Source organism: Macaca nemestrina, chromosome 3 (genome assembly GCF_043159975.1).
Source record: "Macaca nemestrina isolate mMacNem1 chromosome 3, mMacNem.hap1, whole genome shotgun sequence".
In the NCBI taxonomy this organism is placed as follows: Eukaryota; Metazoa; Chordata; class Mammalia; order Primates; family Cercopithecidae; genus Macaca; species Macaca nemestrina.
Window position 1 is genome coordinate 26,495,669 of NC_092127.1, and position 14,687 is coordinate 26,510,355.

At 34.8% G+C, this 14,687-nt stretch overlaps 1 protein-coding gene across 2 annotated transcripts in view; it reads left to right on the forward strand.

Moving 5' to 3' along the window:
• LOC105488653 (nuclear assembly factor 1 ribonucleoprotein) overlaps positions 1 to 14,687 on the forward strand; it is a 40,845-nt gene that overhangs the window by 14,988 nt on the left and 11,170 nt on the right. For both annotated transcript variants that reach the window (XM_011752916.3, XM_011752915.3), the window contains exons 3-6: positions 1,192 to 1,285; positions 4,000 to 4,082; positions 9,969 to 10,129; positions 13,083 to 13,134. In XM_011752916.3, coding sequence (XP_011751218.2) covers positions 1,192 to 1,285; positions 4,000 to 4,082; positions 9,969 to 10,129; positions 13,083 to 13,134 — 390 coding nt within the window. The remainder of the gene's footprint in view (positions 1 to 1,191; positions 1,286 to 3,999; positions 4,083 to 9,968; positions 10,130 to 13,082; positions 13,135 to 14,687) is intronic.

The window sequence follows — 14,687 nt, forward strand, 5'->3', positions numbered from 1 at the left end:
TTTCCTCTAACACCAGGCAGACTAACCATACAAAGGCACGCTGCTGACGTCCTTCTGCATCAGTTGGTTGAGACCCGTAGTGTTGCTATCCATAAGTAATCCTTTATCAGAAAATAGCATATCCCAGAAACAAAATGTATTTTACATGTCTGCTTATCAACTCTGGTTGAATGATTTTAACAACCTAGTTTAAGTTTCCATAGGGCAATATGATTACGCAAGATGCATTCATCTGCAGTATACTACGTGTTATGTAGGTTTTCACATCTTTTCCAGCATTTCTCGAAAAGTTATCCTTCTCCCAGTTGAACTCCTAAAATGCCATTGGTAGGGTCTTTGCACTTCAAGCCATCTTGAGGAAAAGCTTCCTTCTGAGAGTTATATCATTTGGCAAGGGTCAAGAACAGAAAGCTGTGTTTTTAATCTAAAGGCTAAGGTCGGATTTATTCTTAGATTTCTCTTCAGATTCATCTCTACTTCAATATCTAGTTTCCATAGCAACTGAGATGCAGTTTGCAGCTGGGTAAGAAAAGAGAAATCTTTAGGTGTAAAGAAACTTACTTTTTAAACCTGGATAGAGAAGGTATCAGGCAACACCTTCATAGTTTTTATAGGCTAAAGCCTGCATTCTTTTTTCAGGACTTCATTGTTTCACTCATAGGTGTCATTTCCTTTTTCCTGAAGAGGCCATTCAACTCTTTTTGACACAGTCCCAGAAAAGATTGCTGCTTCTGTGTTCTATTTAATCACAGTCAAACTAATTAATTAACCAATTTAACAAGACAGCTAAAAGAACTTCTGTGGAGAAATTATAGTTACCAGTAGAATTATTTCTTTTCAAATGGAATGTCTCTGGCTGATAATAGCCTTTTTTACAGGAAGTAGGTAGTCTCTTGTTCAAGTGTGACTGAAAGAATCTAGAATAGTACTTATGTCTATTCTTAGTCTAACTGAATTTGGGGTGTATACTTGAGACCTGTTGAGTCACTTAGGTGGACAAATGTTGGAGGGAGAGAAGTGCTATCACAAGTCTTTGCAACCACTAAAAGGATAACATTAAAGAGATGCTCTAAGCACTTAATGTTGTATTTTCAGAGACGTGTAGCACTTTAAATGGAAAATTTATTTTTTTTAAGTTGTTGAAGCTGGAGGAAGTTTAATGTTTTGTTTTGTTTTGTTTTTTAATTATAGGAACTGCCTTCTGTTGAAGAACTCACTATTATTCTGCCTGAAGATATTGAGTTAAAGCCTCTTGGGATGGTTTCAAGTATTATCGAACAACTAGGTATGTTAAGAATTTTATTAATAAAAATTATATCCAAACACACACTAATAATTGAATCAGTGACTTTTATGACTAGTAAATTTTAGACATACGTAATTAACACTTTATAGTCATTGTTTGAAGAGATAAAATTCAGTTTTCCTATACTAAAATTATATGTAAGTACAGTTTCTTTATAGAAATTTAAATGTCTGCTTTTACTGACATACTTCCTCCAGAATTTCCTTTGATTTGGTTTATTAGTTTTCTAACGTTACTATACCAAATTACTGCAGACCTAGTGACTTACAACAGCGCAATTTTGTCATACAGTTCTCATGTGGGTCTCAGTGGGCTTAAAATCAAAAGTGTTAACAGGGCTGAGTTATTTTCTGTAGGTACTAGGGGAGAATCTTATTTCCTCGCTCTTTCTGGGTTCTAGAGCCTGCCCACATTCCTTGACTTTTGGCTCTCTTTCTTCATCCTGAAGGCCAGTAATGTAACATCTGTCTCTGAGCCTTCTTCCATTATCTCACCTCCCTCTAACCATACGTGGACAGGTTCTCTGCTTTTAAAGACTTTTTAGATTGAGTTTACCTGCATAATCCAGGATAATCTCCCCTATCTCATGGTCCTTAACTTTAATCACATCTGCAAAGGTTCTTAAAAATGTAATGTATTGGCCGGGCGCGGTGGCTCAAGCCTGTAATCCCAGCACTTTGGGAGGCCGAGACGGGCGGAACACGAGGTCAGGAGATCGAGACCATCCTGGCTAACACAGTGAAACCCCGTCTCTACTAAAAAATACAAAAAAAAAAACTAGCCGGGCGAGGTGGCGGGTGCCTGTAGTCCCAGCTACTCGGGAGGCTGAGGCAGGGGAATGGCGCAAACCCGGGAGGCGGAGCTTGCAGTGAGCTGAGATCCAGCCACTGCACTCCAGCCTGTGCGACAGAGCCAGACTCCGTCTCAAAAAAAAAAAAAAAAAATGTAATGTATTTACAGATTCGGGTAGTAGAGTGTGGATATCTCTGGGGGAGCACCTTTGATTTTGTCTTAAAAACACATGAGAAAGTTTTGTGATTTAATACTGTTATTGGCATGAAATATGAAGCTGCTGAGTTATAAGAGAACAGATTCTTGTTAATGCAGGTACTGTTAACTCATAGTAGGATATGCCGGAGAGTAGAACTCAGTACTGACAAAGTAATAGGATTTTAGAACTGTGAAGAGGACCTAAATTGCCCACCAGCCTCCATAGGACCTAAGGAAACAGAAAAATTCAAGTCAGTTGCTCTTAGGACCAGTTGTATAGTGAGTCAGTGATAGAAATCGGACTTTTTCTTTTGACTTTTTTCTAACAGTGTCTATATTGATATTTTAAAAAATTAATACATGATTTTGTACTTTTTTAGTTTATTAATAAAAATGTAGATTAAAATGAACCTTCTTTTCAAAAATAATAATTAAAATTCCATGATTCTGGAATCATTACATTTACTAGTTTTAGAGTTATCTTATGGTATTTAATAATATGTATAGATAAACAAGCTACTAATTTCTTGATTAGTATGATTTAAACATTTATTAGACTTGATGTATACAGAAAAATTTTAGGTCATAATGTTGATTCTCAAAAAAAAATGTAAACTCTATGACATACATGGAATAATGCATGTCATTTTTGCATTTTTAACAATACTATTTTGACTAACATAGACTAAAAAAATTATCAACCTAATGGGAATAAAGAGTAAGTGGGTCAAAATCAGTACATACTACTGTTGCAGATTTAACTCAAAACATGTTGCCCCTTGATCTGTTGCTTATGTGTATATTTGGAATTCGGAAGTACTAACTGTTTTTTTAATAGAGATGAGGTCTTGCTGTGTTGCCCAGGCTGGTCTCAAACTCTGGGCTCAAGCCATCCTTCCTCATCAGTCTCCCAAAGTACCTTCAGTTCTTCATATCTGTCTGTAAATTGGTTTACGACTGATTATTCCCTTAGTGGACATGGTATTATCTATGTAATATAACAAGGTGTTCTTACTTGTGGCTCTGATTTTCTAAAAATTTATTGAGAGAGAGTGTGTGTGTGTGTGTGTGTGTGTGTGTGTGTGTGTGTGTGTGTTTTCTCTTTGTTATGGTAGATCAGTTCTTTAACACTTGTGTCATTTAAAAGAACTGGAGATTTGGAGATTATGCTTTTGCTTTTTGAGAAGGGAATTTTTGTGTAATGATAAAAATTACTGTGAGCTCTAGCACTTTTACTTCTTCTTTTCATAGGAAGATGCTTTTGTGAAGCCTTTTATTTAACATTTTCGTATACCATTAACTAAACAGTGCTTCGTAGAAAAGAATTTTTAAGAGTAAGAAAGAAGACTAATTTCTTTTAAAACAGTTTTACAACTAAATGTGATTACACTATTTTTGGTAAAAATTACTTGAGAATATGTGCATAGCTTGAATTTGTTGACTCTTTAATGGATGATTCAGATTTTCTGTAGGATTTGCATTTTAATTTTTTTCCCTTAGAGTTGTAGCTTTTTATATTAAAAATAGGTATAAAACATTTCCCAGTGATATTTGGTAATAATTTGTTTACTGAAGAGAAATGGTTAATGAGGTAATAATCCCACCTTCAATTTTATTTTAAATTATATTGGAATTAAAGCTAAGATTTTTATTAAAATTCTACATTCTAAGTAAATCTTGAAGTAATCTATTTTATTTTTCAGTAATAATTGAATCTATGACTAACCTACCTCCAGTTAATGAGGAGACTGTAATTTTTAAAAGTGATCGACAAGCAGCAGGAAAGGTTTGTAAAACATTTCAAGTCTTACAAATTATTCTATTTATTTATTGTTTTTTTCTGACTTTCCCCATCAGTTCTCAGAAGAGTTTATTTATTTTAATTGATGGACAATCTAGAGCTCTCTAGTTTCAGTACATTCTTGATTTCCTTCAGTACTTCGTATCTGTCTGTAAATTGGTTTACTACTGATTATTACTCTTTGCCGCATGAGTTATTAAATACACATGTATAGAATTCTTTCCTAGTGTTTGTCAGATAACTTGCTAGGCAGTGAGTCTACGTAATGTATAGCACATCGTTTCCTACCCTCCATATACCCAGCTGAGTGAAGAAGACTTTCCATAGTATAGTAGCTCTTAAGCATTTTTGTCTTGTGAGCTCCTTTGAATAGTGGCTCTCAGCCTTTTCAGACTTTGACTTCCTCAGGTGGAAGCTCAGTGTGGAATCTTTTCCAAATAGAAAAATATTTCACTGACAGCAGTGAATTGTCACTGTATCTTACATCCTGGGGAATTACAAATATGTGCACTCGAGTAATTACTATAAGATTTGGTCCCTTTTAACATCTTTCTAATGTAACAACCCTGCATGTCCACCTTAATATAGAAAACTGTGCACTGTACCCAGCAAGTAGGCAATTCTGACTGGTCGGCAGAAGACATAATAACTTTCTAAAATCAAGAATATAAATACTAAGTAAGTATTTATTTCCTGGCAATAGGGACAGTTTTATTCACCTTGATATCCCCCATTGTACCTAGTACAGTTCTTTGGAAATTATTTTTGCCAAGTAAATGTGTATTGAGTTGAATACAAACAAGAAAGGAGCTATTTGTGATTTTAATGACAGTTGTCTTTTTTTCTTAGTACCTAACTTAAGACAATTTTAATCTGAAAATACTCAACACTTTGCTAAATTAAAACCTCTAAACGGCATTTTTTTGTATTTTCCACTACATTTGAATTTCTAGACATGTAAATGTGACTAATAATATTAATATTCAGCTGTTATTTAACTTTGAAAGGAGTCAGTTAAAATATAACATTTGTACCTCTAACTTTAGTTATATGGCATAAGCCTGTTGACAAAAATTAAATCTGTTTCTAATTTTACATAGAATGCCTTATAAATGCTTTTGAAAGACTTTGTGACAAGTCTTTGAAAAATACTGATTCCCCAAAATAGTAGTGGAAGTAGAGATTAGAAAGTATTTGTTAAACAAACCAAGAAGCACAATATGAAACTGAGTACCTTTTAGATTGTTAGCGTGTCTTATCTAAATACTAAATTAGTTTTACCTTCAGTAGCAAGCCATTGAACATCTTTTCCCTCTTCAGTAACACAATAGTAATCAGCTACAGTGATATTTATGTTATCATTTTAAGTTCACTAAAACCCTGCAAGGAAGTAGAATTACCTTTATTTTAAAACTTGAGAAACCTTGCTAAAAAGTCACAAAGCTGAAATGGATGAGATTACAACCCAGGTTCATTTCCCTTCCACCTCCCTTTACCTTCCCCACTGATTAAGGGAGGACAGTCTCAGATTTTTATTCTTACCTTTGCCCTTTAATCCTAATAACTGCTAGGTCTCTTGATAACTAGTGAAATCTGTTTCCTTCTCATATATCAGTGGGTAGGAAATTTTTACTGATTCCTTTTTAAAAGATTATATTACTGTCTTGTTTGCTAGGATATGATGATTTTCTAGAGGACTCTTTTATATTGATGGAGTGTTGTTCCCCACCCCCTCAGTTCTCATGATATATTTCAAGGTAACTTGTGATACAGTAATACACACAGTGATTGAAATGATCAGTTTACCTAATGGATTAGAATACTCCATTTATCTGTATTTTCTTCATTTTTGTTAATGGGAATTGAAAAAAGCACAAAGTGATTGATAAAAGACAATGTTGAATAGTTGTAAAGGTTCATTTCCTCATTTCCTTTCTCCTTTGGCAGTTTAGCCCAAAGCTGGCTTACCTGGAGAGACATTCTTTAAAGGCTGTTCCCAGGTGGCAGCATGCAAATCTTGGCCTTTCACAGGCACAGTCTGCCAGCATTGTTCCTAGTCCTGGAGATTCCTTGATGTAGTTACTGTTACTTAGAGAAACTGGAATTTACCTAGTCCCCTCCTAGATAATAGAAAAACTGGGAGTTACCTAGCCCCCTCTAGATAACTTATAAGTTTGTGACATGGTGTGTGTGTGGAGAAGGGGAGGAGAGTACAGCTCATTCTCCCTTTTGCAGTATTGTCTGTGCACGTCCAGCCTGCTGGCTCAAACAGGCCTTCTACGCCACTGAAACTTTTGCCATGGTGCACACAGAACATTTAAGCCCATCCTATGCTGGGATGGAATTTGGGGAGCTGCATGCACTCTATATCTTCTCTGCTTGTCAGTTACTTTTCCCAGCAGACCGTACATTATAGCTGTACCACGTTGTTGTTATGGTGTGTATTAACCTCTATGTGTGATAGGAATCCTTGGAGATCTTGTAGCAAAAATATGATGCCTTTGAGTAAAAAATGGTGAGTATTATCAGCTAGAGCCATGTGAAAGGATACCTAAGAAACCACTTCTCAATGACAGGGCAAGTATAAAGCATCAGTTGGATTAAATTTTTATAGGAACACCTACAGAATATATACCATTTTTAAAGATACAAAGAAAGCTGCCTGCCCACCTCATAGTAGAGGTCTCAGCTGCTACTTTTCCAAATTCAATTTCTTATACTCTCCTTACAATCTTTTACTTCCTTTGCTTTTATCTTGAATCAGGTAGTATGGAAGTTACAAAATCCCCTAAGTTGGGTGGAATGACCGAGAAGGAATATGGGTGCCTCATATGGAGCTGTATGAGGAGAAGTGGGCTGGCCTGAGCTTTGCTGTGTCTTAAGTTACTCTTTACAGTTTAGCTCTTAGGTATTAGTCAATCTAAACTCTACACTCAGAGGCTAATGGTGATTTAAAATACTATTAAATTCCTGTTTTCTACTCTGGATTAGCTAAATTGCTTATGTGAACTTGGTCAAGTTTTCCTGTAACATACCTATTAGTATTGGTTCATGTCACATACTGTCTATTGTATGGCTTCCTGTTATCTACTGCCTGTAATGTTGTTTCACCTAAAACTTTATAATGATTTCATTATAGTTGTGGCTCATAAACACTTCAGAACCTAGGAACAGTCAACTAAAATATTATGCTTTGATTTTGTCCAAGAATTTTGAATGTCACTTATATTTTAGTTCAAACCATACTGCATAGACCTGAAGTTTGCAAGGAATTTTTCCATTGAAATCATTTTTCACTATTAGGAAATGGATTCATGCTATCTAGGAAACAAATACCTGGGAAACAGTCTATGTACCAGGTTGCATACTGATTATTTTACCTTATATTAATGAATACACAGGAAACTTAAAAGGTTTTTTTGTTTTTTGTTTTTTGTTTTTTTTAGAATGTGTGAATTTCATGTTTTATTTATAATTGTTGATGGAGATTGGTGGATTGGTCAATAGGGAATAAATAAAATAAGACAAAGGAAGTAGATTATAAATAAATTTCATTTTGTTTCACAATTTTCTAAATATGGCCTTCACATTCATTATTATAGGAAGTGTTTTTTCCTGGTTGATGGGACATTTAATCTCTGCCCAAACGAAGAATTGGGTTTGCCTGTATTTGAGGGAATTAAACTTGTGAATTGTTTTTAAAACAATTTTAAGTGAAAATAAGACTACAATAATAGATGTCAGATAGGCCAGTAAGAGTGGTGCTGAGTACACCTCTTCCGTCCTTCACAGTTCTTACTGGATGAGGTCTACTGGATTTATCTAAACCTTTTCAAAGCAAATGTCTTGCTATTTTCTTAAAGTTTTTTGCTTTTACACTTTTTTAAAGCTTTAAATTTGTGATGCTGTTAGTGTTATTTCATAATACATTGGCATTTTAATAGTTTTTAATGTCACTACTTCTTTTTAGAGTACACGTATCTTCAGAATGGTGGTGCCCTGATAGGTGAGCTGTTTTACGCCTTAGTGAAAACGAATAAAAGATTCAGTGCTGTAGTAAAGATCATAAAATGTGCAGAGCATTTGCTGTCAAAAATTAAGAACTGAGGATGTGATAAAACGACTATGTTCAAGGCAGTTGGTATAAATTGGTCCAAGCTATTTAGAAAGCTATTTAGTAATTTCCATTAAAACTTTTATGCCTTAGTGTTAATTATCGTACTTTCAGCTTCAATACTTCCCCTCCTTACAAATCAATTTTTAGGAAATCTGAAGTATAGAGATTTATATATAAGATTTTTATCATGGCATCATGTATTATGTTGAACAAATTGTAAGCTGCCTAAATGTCCTACAAAAAGAAAGAAGTTAGGCCGGGCGCGGTGGCTCAAGCCTGTAATCCCAGCACTTTGGGAGGCCGAGACGGGCGGATCACGAGGTCAGGAGATCGAGACCATCCTGGCTGACACGGTGAAACCCCGTCTCTACTAAAAAATACAAAAAACTAGCCGGGCGAGGTGGCGGGCGCCTGTAGTCCCAGCTACTCAGGAGGCTGAGGCAGGAGAATGGCGTGAACCCGGGAGGCAGAGCTTGCAGTGAGCCGAGATCTGGCCACTGCACTCCAGCCTGGGCGGCAGAGCAAGACTCCGTCTCAAAAAAAAAAAAAAAAAAAAGAAGTTAAATAAGTTGTTCTGATTCTGTAAAGAGGTGTTTTATAATTGCTAAAATTATACTTACAAAGAATATAACATGGAACAACTTTAGGTTTTTAAAAAGGGACAGTATACAAAACTACAGTGTGGTCGTAAAGAAAAAATAACATATTAGAAAAAAGACTGGAAAAATCTGTACTGGCATTGGTCATGGTCTTATCTCTATAATATACATATATTATCTCGCTCTTGTCCACTAGGCTGTAGTGCGATGGCACAATCGCGGTTCACTGCAGCCTCTGCCTCCTGGGTTGAAGCGATTCTCTTCCATCAGCCCCCTGAGTAGCTGGGATTACAGGTGCCTGCCAGCATACCCGGCTAATTTTTGTAATTTTAGTAGAGATGGGGTTTCACTATGTTGGCCAGGCTGGTCTTGAATCCCTGACCTCAGGTGATCCACCCGCCTCGCCTCCTGAAGTGCTGGGATTACAGGAGTGAGCCACACCACACCCAGCCAGAAAATATATTTTTTAATTCACGTATTTTGAGAAGAAAATACAGTTTGAAACCAAGAGGTTTCCTTTCATTATTCTTAAAACGTTTTCGGAAGTAAAATATGTGGTTCTGCTAAAAGCAGTTCTTTTAGTTAAATGTTAAAGGCTGCACCATCTTTGTGTTTTTTAAACATAAATAACTTCCACTTTATTATTTGTTAAATTAGAAAAAGTCTTTAATTTTACAAAATTCCTGACACTATGGAAACAGCAAAAGCGATTTAACACCTATTGAAGTTAGAAGCTTGCTTTTATATTTCCCATCTGATGATTCCAAATGTATACATGTTATTTCTCAAAAGTTACCAGTTACAATCCTTTTCTTTGTACCTTACAACTTAAATGAACAATAATTTTAAAAAATCATGATTTGCATCTAGTTGGTACCACCAAAATGATTTGAATTTGGTGAGGAACAAACTTGTTACTGTTGTTTTTACATTCATAGAAGGGAAATCTGGAATGAGCGAGTGCATTTTAATCAATACATGAAGACTGAGTATGTAAAAATGACATAAATATAAATAAAAATTATTTTATTGCCCTAACATTGACAAAATTACCTTGTTCTAGCAATTATCAGTGGGATTTTTAAAAGAAAACACTGCTAACTTTTCAAATAGTTATTTTACATGTTAAAAGAGGACTTTGTGTTTCTATTACAGATATTTGAGATATTTGGACCTGTTGCACATCCATTTTATGTGTTACGGTTTAATTCTTCAGATCACATTGAGAGTAAAGGTATTAAAATAAAGGAGACTATGTATTTTGCTCCATCAATGAAAGATTTCACCCAATATATATTCACAGAAAAACTTAAACAGTAAGTACTTTACTGCCATGTTGTTCTTCACTTACGTAACTTATATTTCAAGAATAATTCTCAGTGATTTAGTTTCTTATAGTTATATTGTGTCTCCCTTGCAAAGAGTTCATTTATCTTCCTAACAATATCTTTGAAGCCTACAATTTATTTTCAGATTTTGTACGTAGAACTCATATCTTTTGCAAAAAATGAAATAATCAGCCATTACGAGCACATTTGAGCCTTGTACACTATCTGATTCTAGTTCAGTGTTTTTTCCATTATATACTTTCTTTAATGTACTTGCTATTTTAGTATTAGTACTAATATTACTATCATTTCTTAATAACTTTTTTTTCAGTTAAGTAAAATTCTTTTGGGATTCTATTTAGAGACCTTGCTCTTCAATAAAACTTAATTTTCAAGAGAAAAAAAATGAGTATATCTCTTTATTTTGCTTATAAATTGTAAGTTTGTAGAGAGACAACTAACACGTGTCCCTGAAGAATTGTGTAGAAAGCCATGGTGTATGGAGTTGACCTAACCAACAAACCAGTGCTCTCCATTTTCTTTACAAATAATGCTAAGTGATTTCTGTGGCATGTGACCAGCAAATTTTTATATTTTTGCTCCCATTGGTTGAATATTTTTCAAATGTTAGCTGTTGCCAGCTGTTAGTCGTAAAGCTGTTTGTATCAGTTGAACTTGTTATAATTATGTTATTTAATTTTTTATATCATCAGATAGCATATGAATTTAAGTAGAATAGATTTTTTTTAATAAAAATAACTTGAATGCTTTCGAATGATGTAATGAATATGAGCCACAAAAAATATTTTCAGATTGGGAGTGGAAGAAAAGACTGCCAAAGATTGGGGGAAGGTTAAATCCAGAAAGACTTTGCACTCAGTTTGACAAAGAAGTTCCTTTTAGTTCTAGCTCTTCTTTTATTGGAAACTTAAAACCTAGGCGATAGATTTTTATAGATGCTGTTTTTGCAGGAAAACAAAGGAGCTTTGGTCACTGAGTAACTTCGATATTATGTCAAAGGTACCAGCCCCAGTTGCATGGCATAAGAAGATTACTTATGCCACTTACATATTAAATAAAGTCTCAAGTCACCAAATTTCATTTATTTCAGAGATGAAAATTTTAGTCCTGATAATTGATTTAACTCATGTTTAAGAATCTACATAAAAATCTGGAGGAATATTTTGCCTAAGTTATTCTTCAGATTGCATAAGGTTATTTTCCTAAATAACGCTGACAAGAAAGATGAATTAAATAGACACAAAGCCTTCAAGATATTAATATATTCTAAAATGCTTTAAATATTTAGCATTTCATCCTGTTTTGAATATAAAGATACTGCTGTGGATATGCCACATATGCAGCTTTTTAACAAATAGAGTATTTTAGCTTAAAACAGATAAACTTGAAGAGGTTTTCTGAAGATGGTTTTTAAATAGATTTTAAATAATAGATTCAGTCTTTGGTTTTGATTTGCAGTTCTTCTATTAAGAAGTAGTAGTAAATCAATGAAGTGGGAAATTAGACCTATATTTCAGAAACCTCCCTCCCCTAGGAAAACTGTTGTATTCTAGACTGCATTTTGGCGTCTGTCATGGGAACTCGGTGGAGGACTTTGTCTTTGAGGTAGAGAAGTTCAGCTCCTTTCAAGCTTACTGTTCTCTGATGAGGTTATTTTGATCTTAGTTTCTCATGTACTTACTGTCTTGTTAAAAGTGCTTTTTGAAATGTTGCTTGATCTTTCCATTAGTAGATTTTGATTTTTTGTAATAGATGCAGTAGTTGGGGAATTTTTCCCATTTATGCCTGTGATTCCAGGCTAACAGCAGTCCAGATCATGAGATGTCACGTATGCAGAAAGGAATACTAGAGCTATATTTAATGCGCATGTGTGAAATGACAATTGAGGAAATGCTTTTTTTCTTTTAAGTGATGGAAAAGTCATTGATACTCATATATAATGTCAAAGTTCTGAATCAAAAATTTAAAGCAAACTTAACAACTTTCATGTTGTGCCAGCAAACTGACATCTGTACATTGATTTTAATGGCCTTAATTCCTGGGAATCTTATTTTTGAGATCTAGTTTAAAACAATAAGGACATCTAGTCCTAATACTTTGTAGTATTTTACTTTGTGATATTTTAACATAATGGAATAACAAAATAGTACTTGAAACTATGAAATTAACAAAATTAAAAAGATTAAAAATGAGCTTTCACAAATTATACTGCTCATAATAGATTTCTGTACTTCTGTTGGTTGTAAAGTATAAAACTCTCCACCAAAAGTTGTTGATTTTCAGCTGCAATTACACATTTCACACATGCCAGTTGTTATATTGTCCTTCAGAATCTTTAAAGCAGCTCCTCTTCCTCTTCCTCAAACTATTCATAGTTAGCCTTCATTTGACCCTCTCTGCTTTGAGAATCAGTGTTGGAATAAGCCTTGGTTACTCATAGAGGATTACTGACGTTCCTCAGGTAAACTGAGGAGAAAATAATTCATATTGATATCTCTGCCATTAAACCTGTAAAATCTTTGAAAAGGGAATGGCTCAGTCAGTTTTGTGTAGTTCACACGTGGAACAACTTCCAATCTACGGTTGGCATGAAATAAGGGTTTTTTTAAAACTCAGTTTTGTGAAAACTGCAAATATCATGAAAACAAAAATCAAAAGCGCTGTCCATCTGCTTTCCACTGCACACCATAGCCTTGGCTTCTCATTCCAATTCCCTAATCCTAATATTTATATTTGCCCAACTTTTGTGTTTTTCTTAGGAACTTCCCACATCTTTTGAAATAAGGTAAAAGACACATAAGTGTATTGCAAAATTAAAGGTTAAACTCATGTCCTTTATTATTTTTGGTACTTTTAAGTTATAAGCACTTAACAGAATTGTGATAAATACTTTTTTGACTCCCATCCCCACCCCACCCAGGGATAAGGGATCAGATGCATCGTGGAAGAATGATCAGGAACCACCACCAGAGGTAAGTATAAGTTTTTTTATGCAACATTTTATAAAGTAGGGCAGGACTTAGTCTTAGAAATTTTATCATCCTTGCTGTTAGGGAAGTCATTGGTACTGGCTAGCAGCCATACTGCATTCTCCTGTTCTAGCCCATGTATTCTCTCACCCTCCTAAATGACTATTTTATACCTTTCAATGAAAGGTTTTGATTGGTCATTTAGGAAAAAAACTTTTTTCAGTTACATTTAGTTGTATTTTAATAATTATCACCTTATTTACAATGTAATTTGCTATTTTTGTTAACTTTGTTGATGTGTGATAAAGGCAGGCTGTCGTTAGTTTTAAAAAATTTAATTCAGGCCGGGCGCGGTGGCTCAAGCCTGTAATCCCAGCACTTTGGGAGGCCGAGACGGGCGGATCACGAGTTCAGGAGATCGAGACCATCCTGGCTAACACGGTGAAACCCCGTCTCTACTAAAATACAAAAAAAAATTAGCCGGGCGAGGTGGCGGGCGCCTGTACTCCCAGCTACTCGGGAGGCTGAGGCAGGAGAATGGCGTGAACCCGGGAGGCGGGGCTTGCAGTGAGCTGAGATCGGGCCATTGCACTCCAGCCTGGGCAACAGAGCTAGACTCCGTCTCAAAAAAAAAAAAAAAAAAAAAAAAAAAAAATTTAATTCAGTTTAGTAAATACACCCACCGTATGGGACATGAAGACGTGGTGCTTTTAGTAGTAGTAAGCTGCCCTTCTTTTGGAAGTACAAAATCATTGGAAGCACCAGATGATTGGAAGCTACCTAACTCTCTACTTTTTAACGATATAACTACCTTTCTAAAAAGGGACCTTGATTTTCTTTTTGTATCTACATCAGTAAAACAATAGTTTTATGCCCCAAGGTGACTTGATAATCTAGTCTTCCTAGAAATGTGTAGTAAATTTAGGAATAATATATAAATGAGTTAATGATTTAATAGGATTACTTGGTTAACATTCTATGAAAGTGTTTAAGCAGATTATCTTGAGGGTTTTTTTTTTTTTTGAATTACAACAATGAATATATTCATTTCTTAAAAATAGCATGTATTTATATAGTATAAAATAAAAATGTATATAAATATTTTTATAAGTAAAAATCATACAGGAGAGTTTTTAAAACTTTCTTGGCAGTTCTTAAGAAGTTTTCTCAGTATTACAGTTTGTTTTTTTTTAAACGAATATAGACATGGGGGTCTCACTATGTTGCCCAGGCTGGTCTCAAGCTCTTGGCCTCAAGTGATCCTCCTGCCCTCAAGCGATCTTCCTGCCTCAGCCCCCCAGAGTGCTGGGATTACAGGAATGAGCCACCTTGCCCAGCCAGTATTACAGATTTTTGATATTTACAGATTTAACCTTGGTCATTTTAGATGTTTAAAGCAATGCTAAATCATGATCTGTATTAGTTTCTAATTTTACTGAGGTATGAATCAGGTTTATACCCACTTAGAGGGTTTTGTACAGGTATTAATCACTTAACCAGTGAATGATCCTTGCTCAGTATCTGAATTAAAATGGAATTATGTTTTCTAAGTCTGT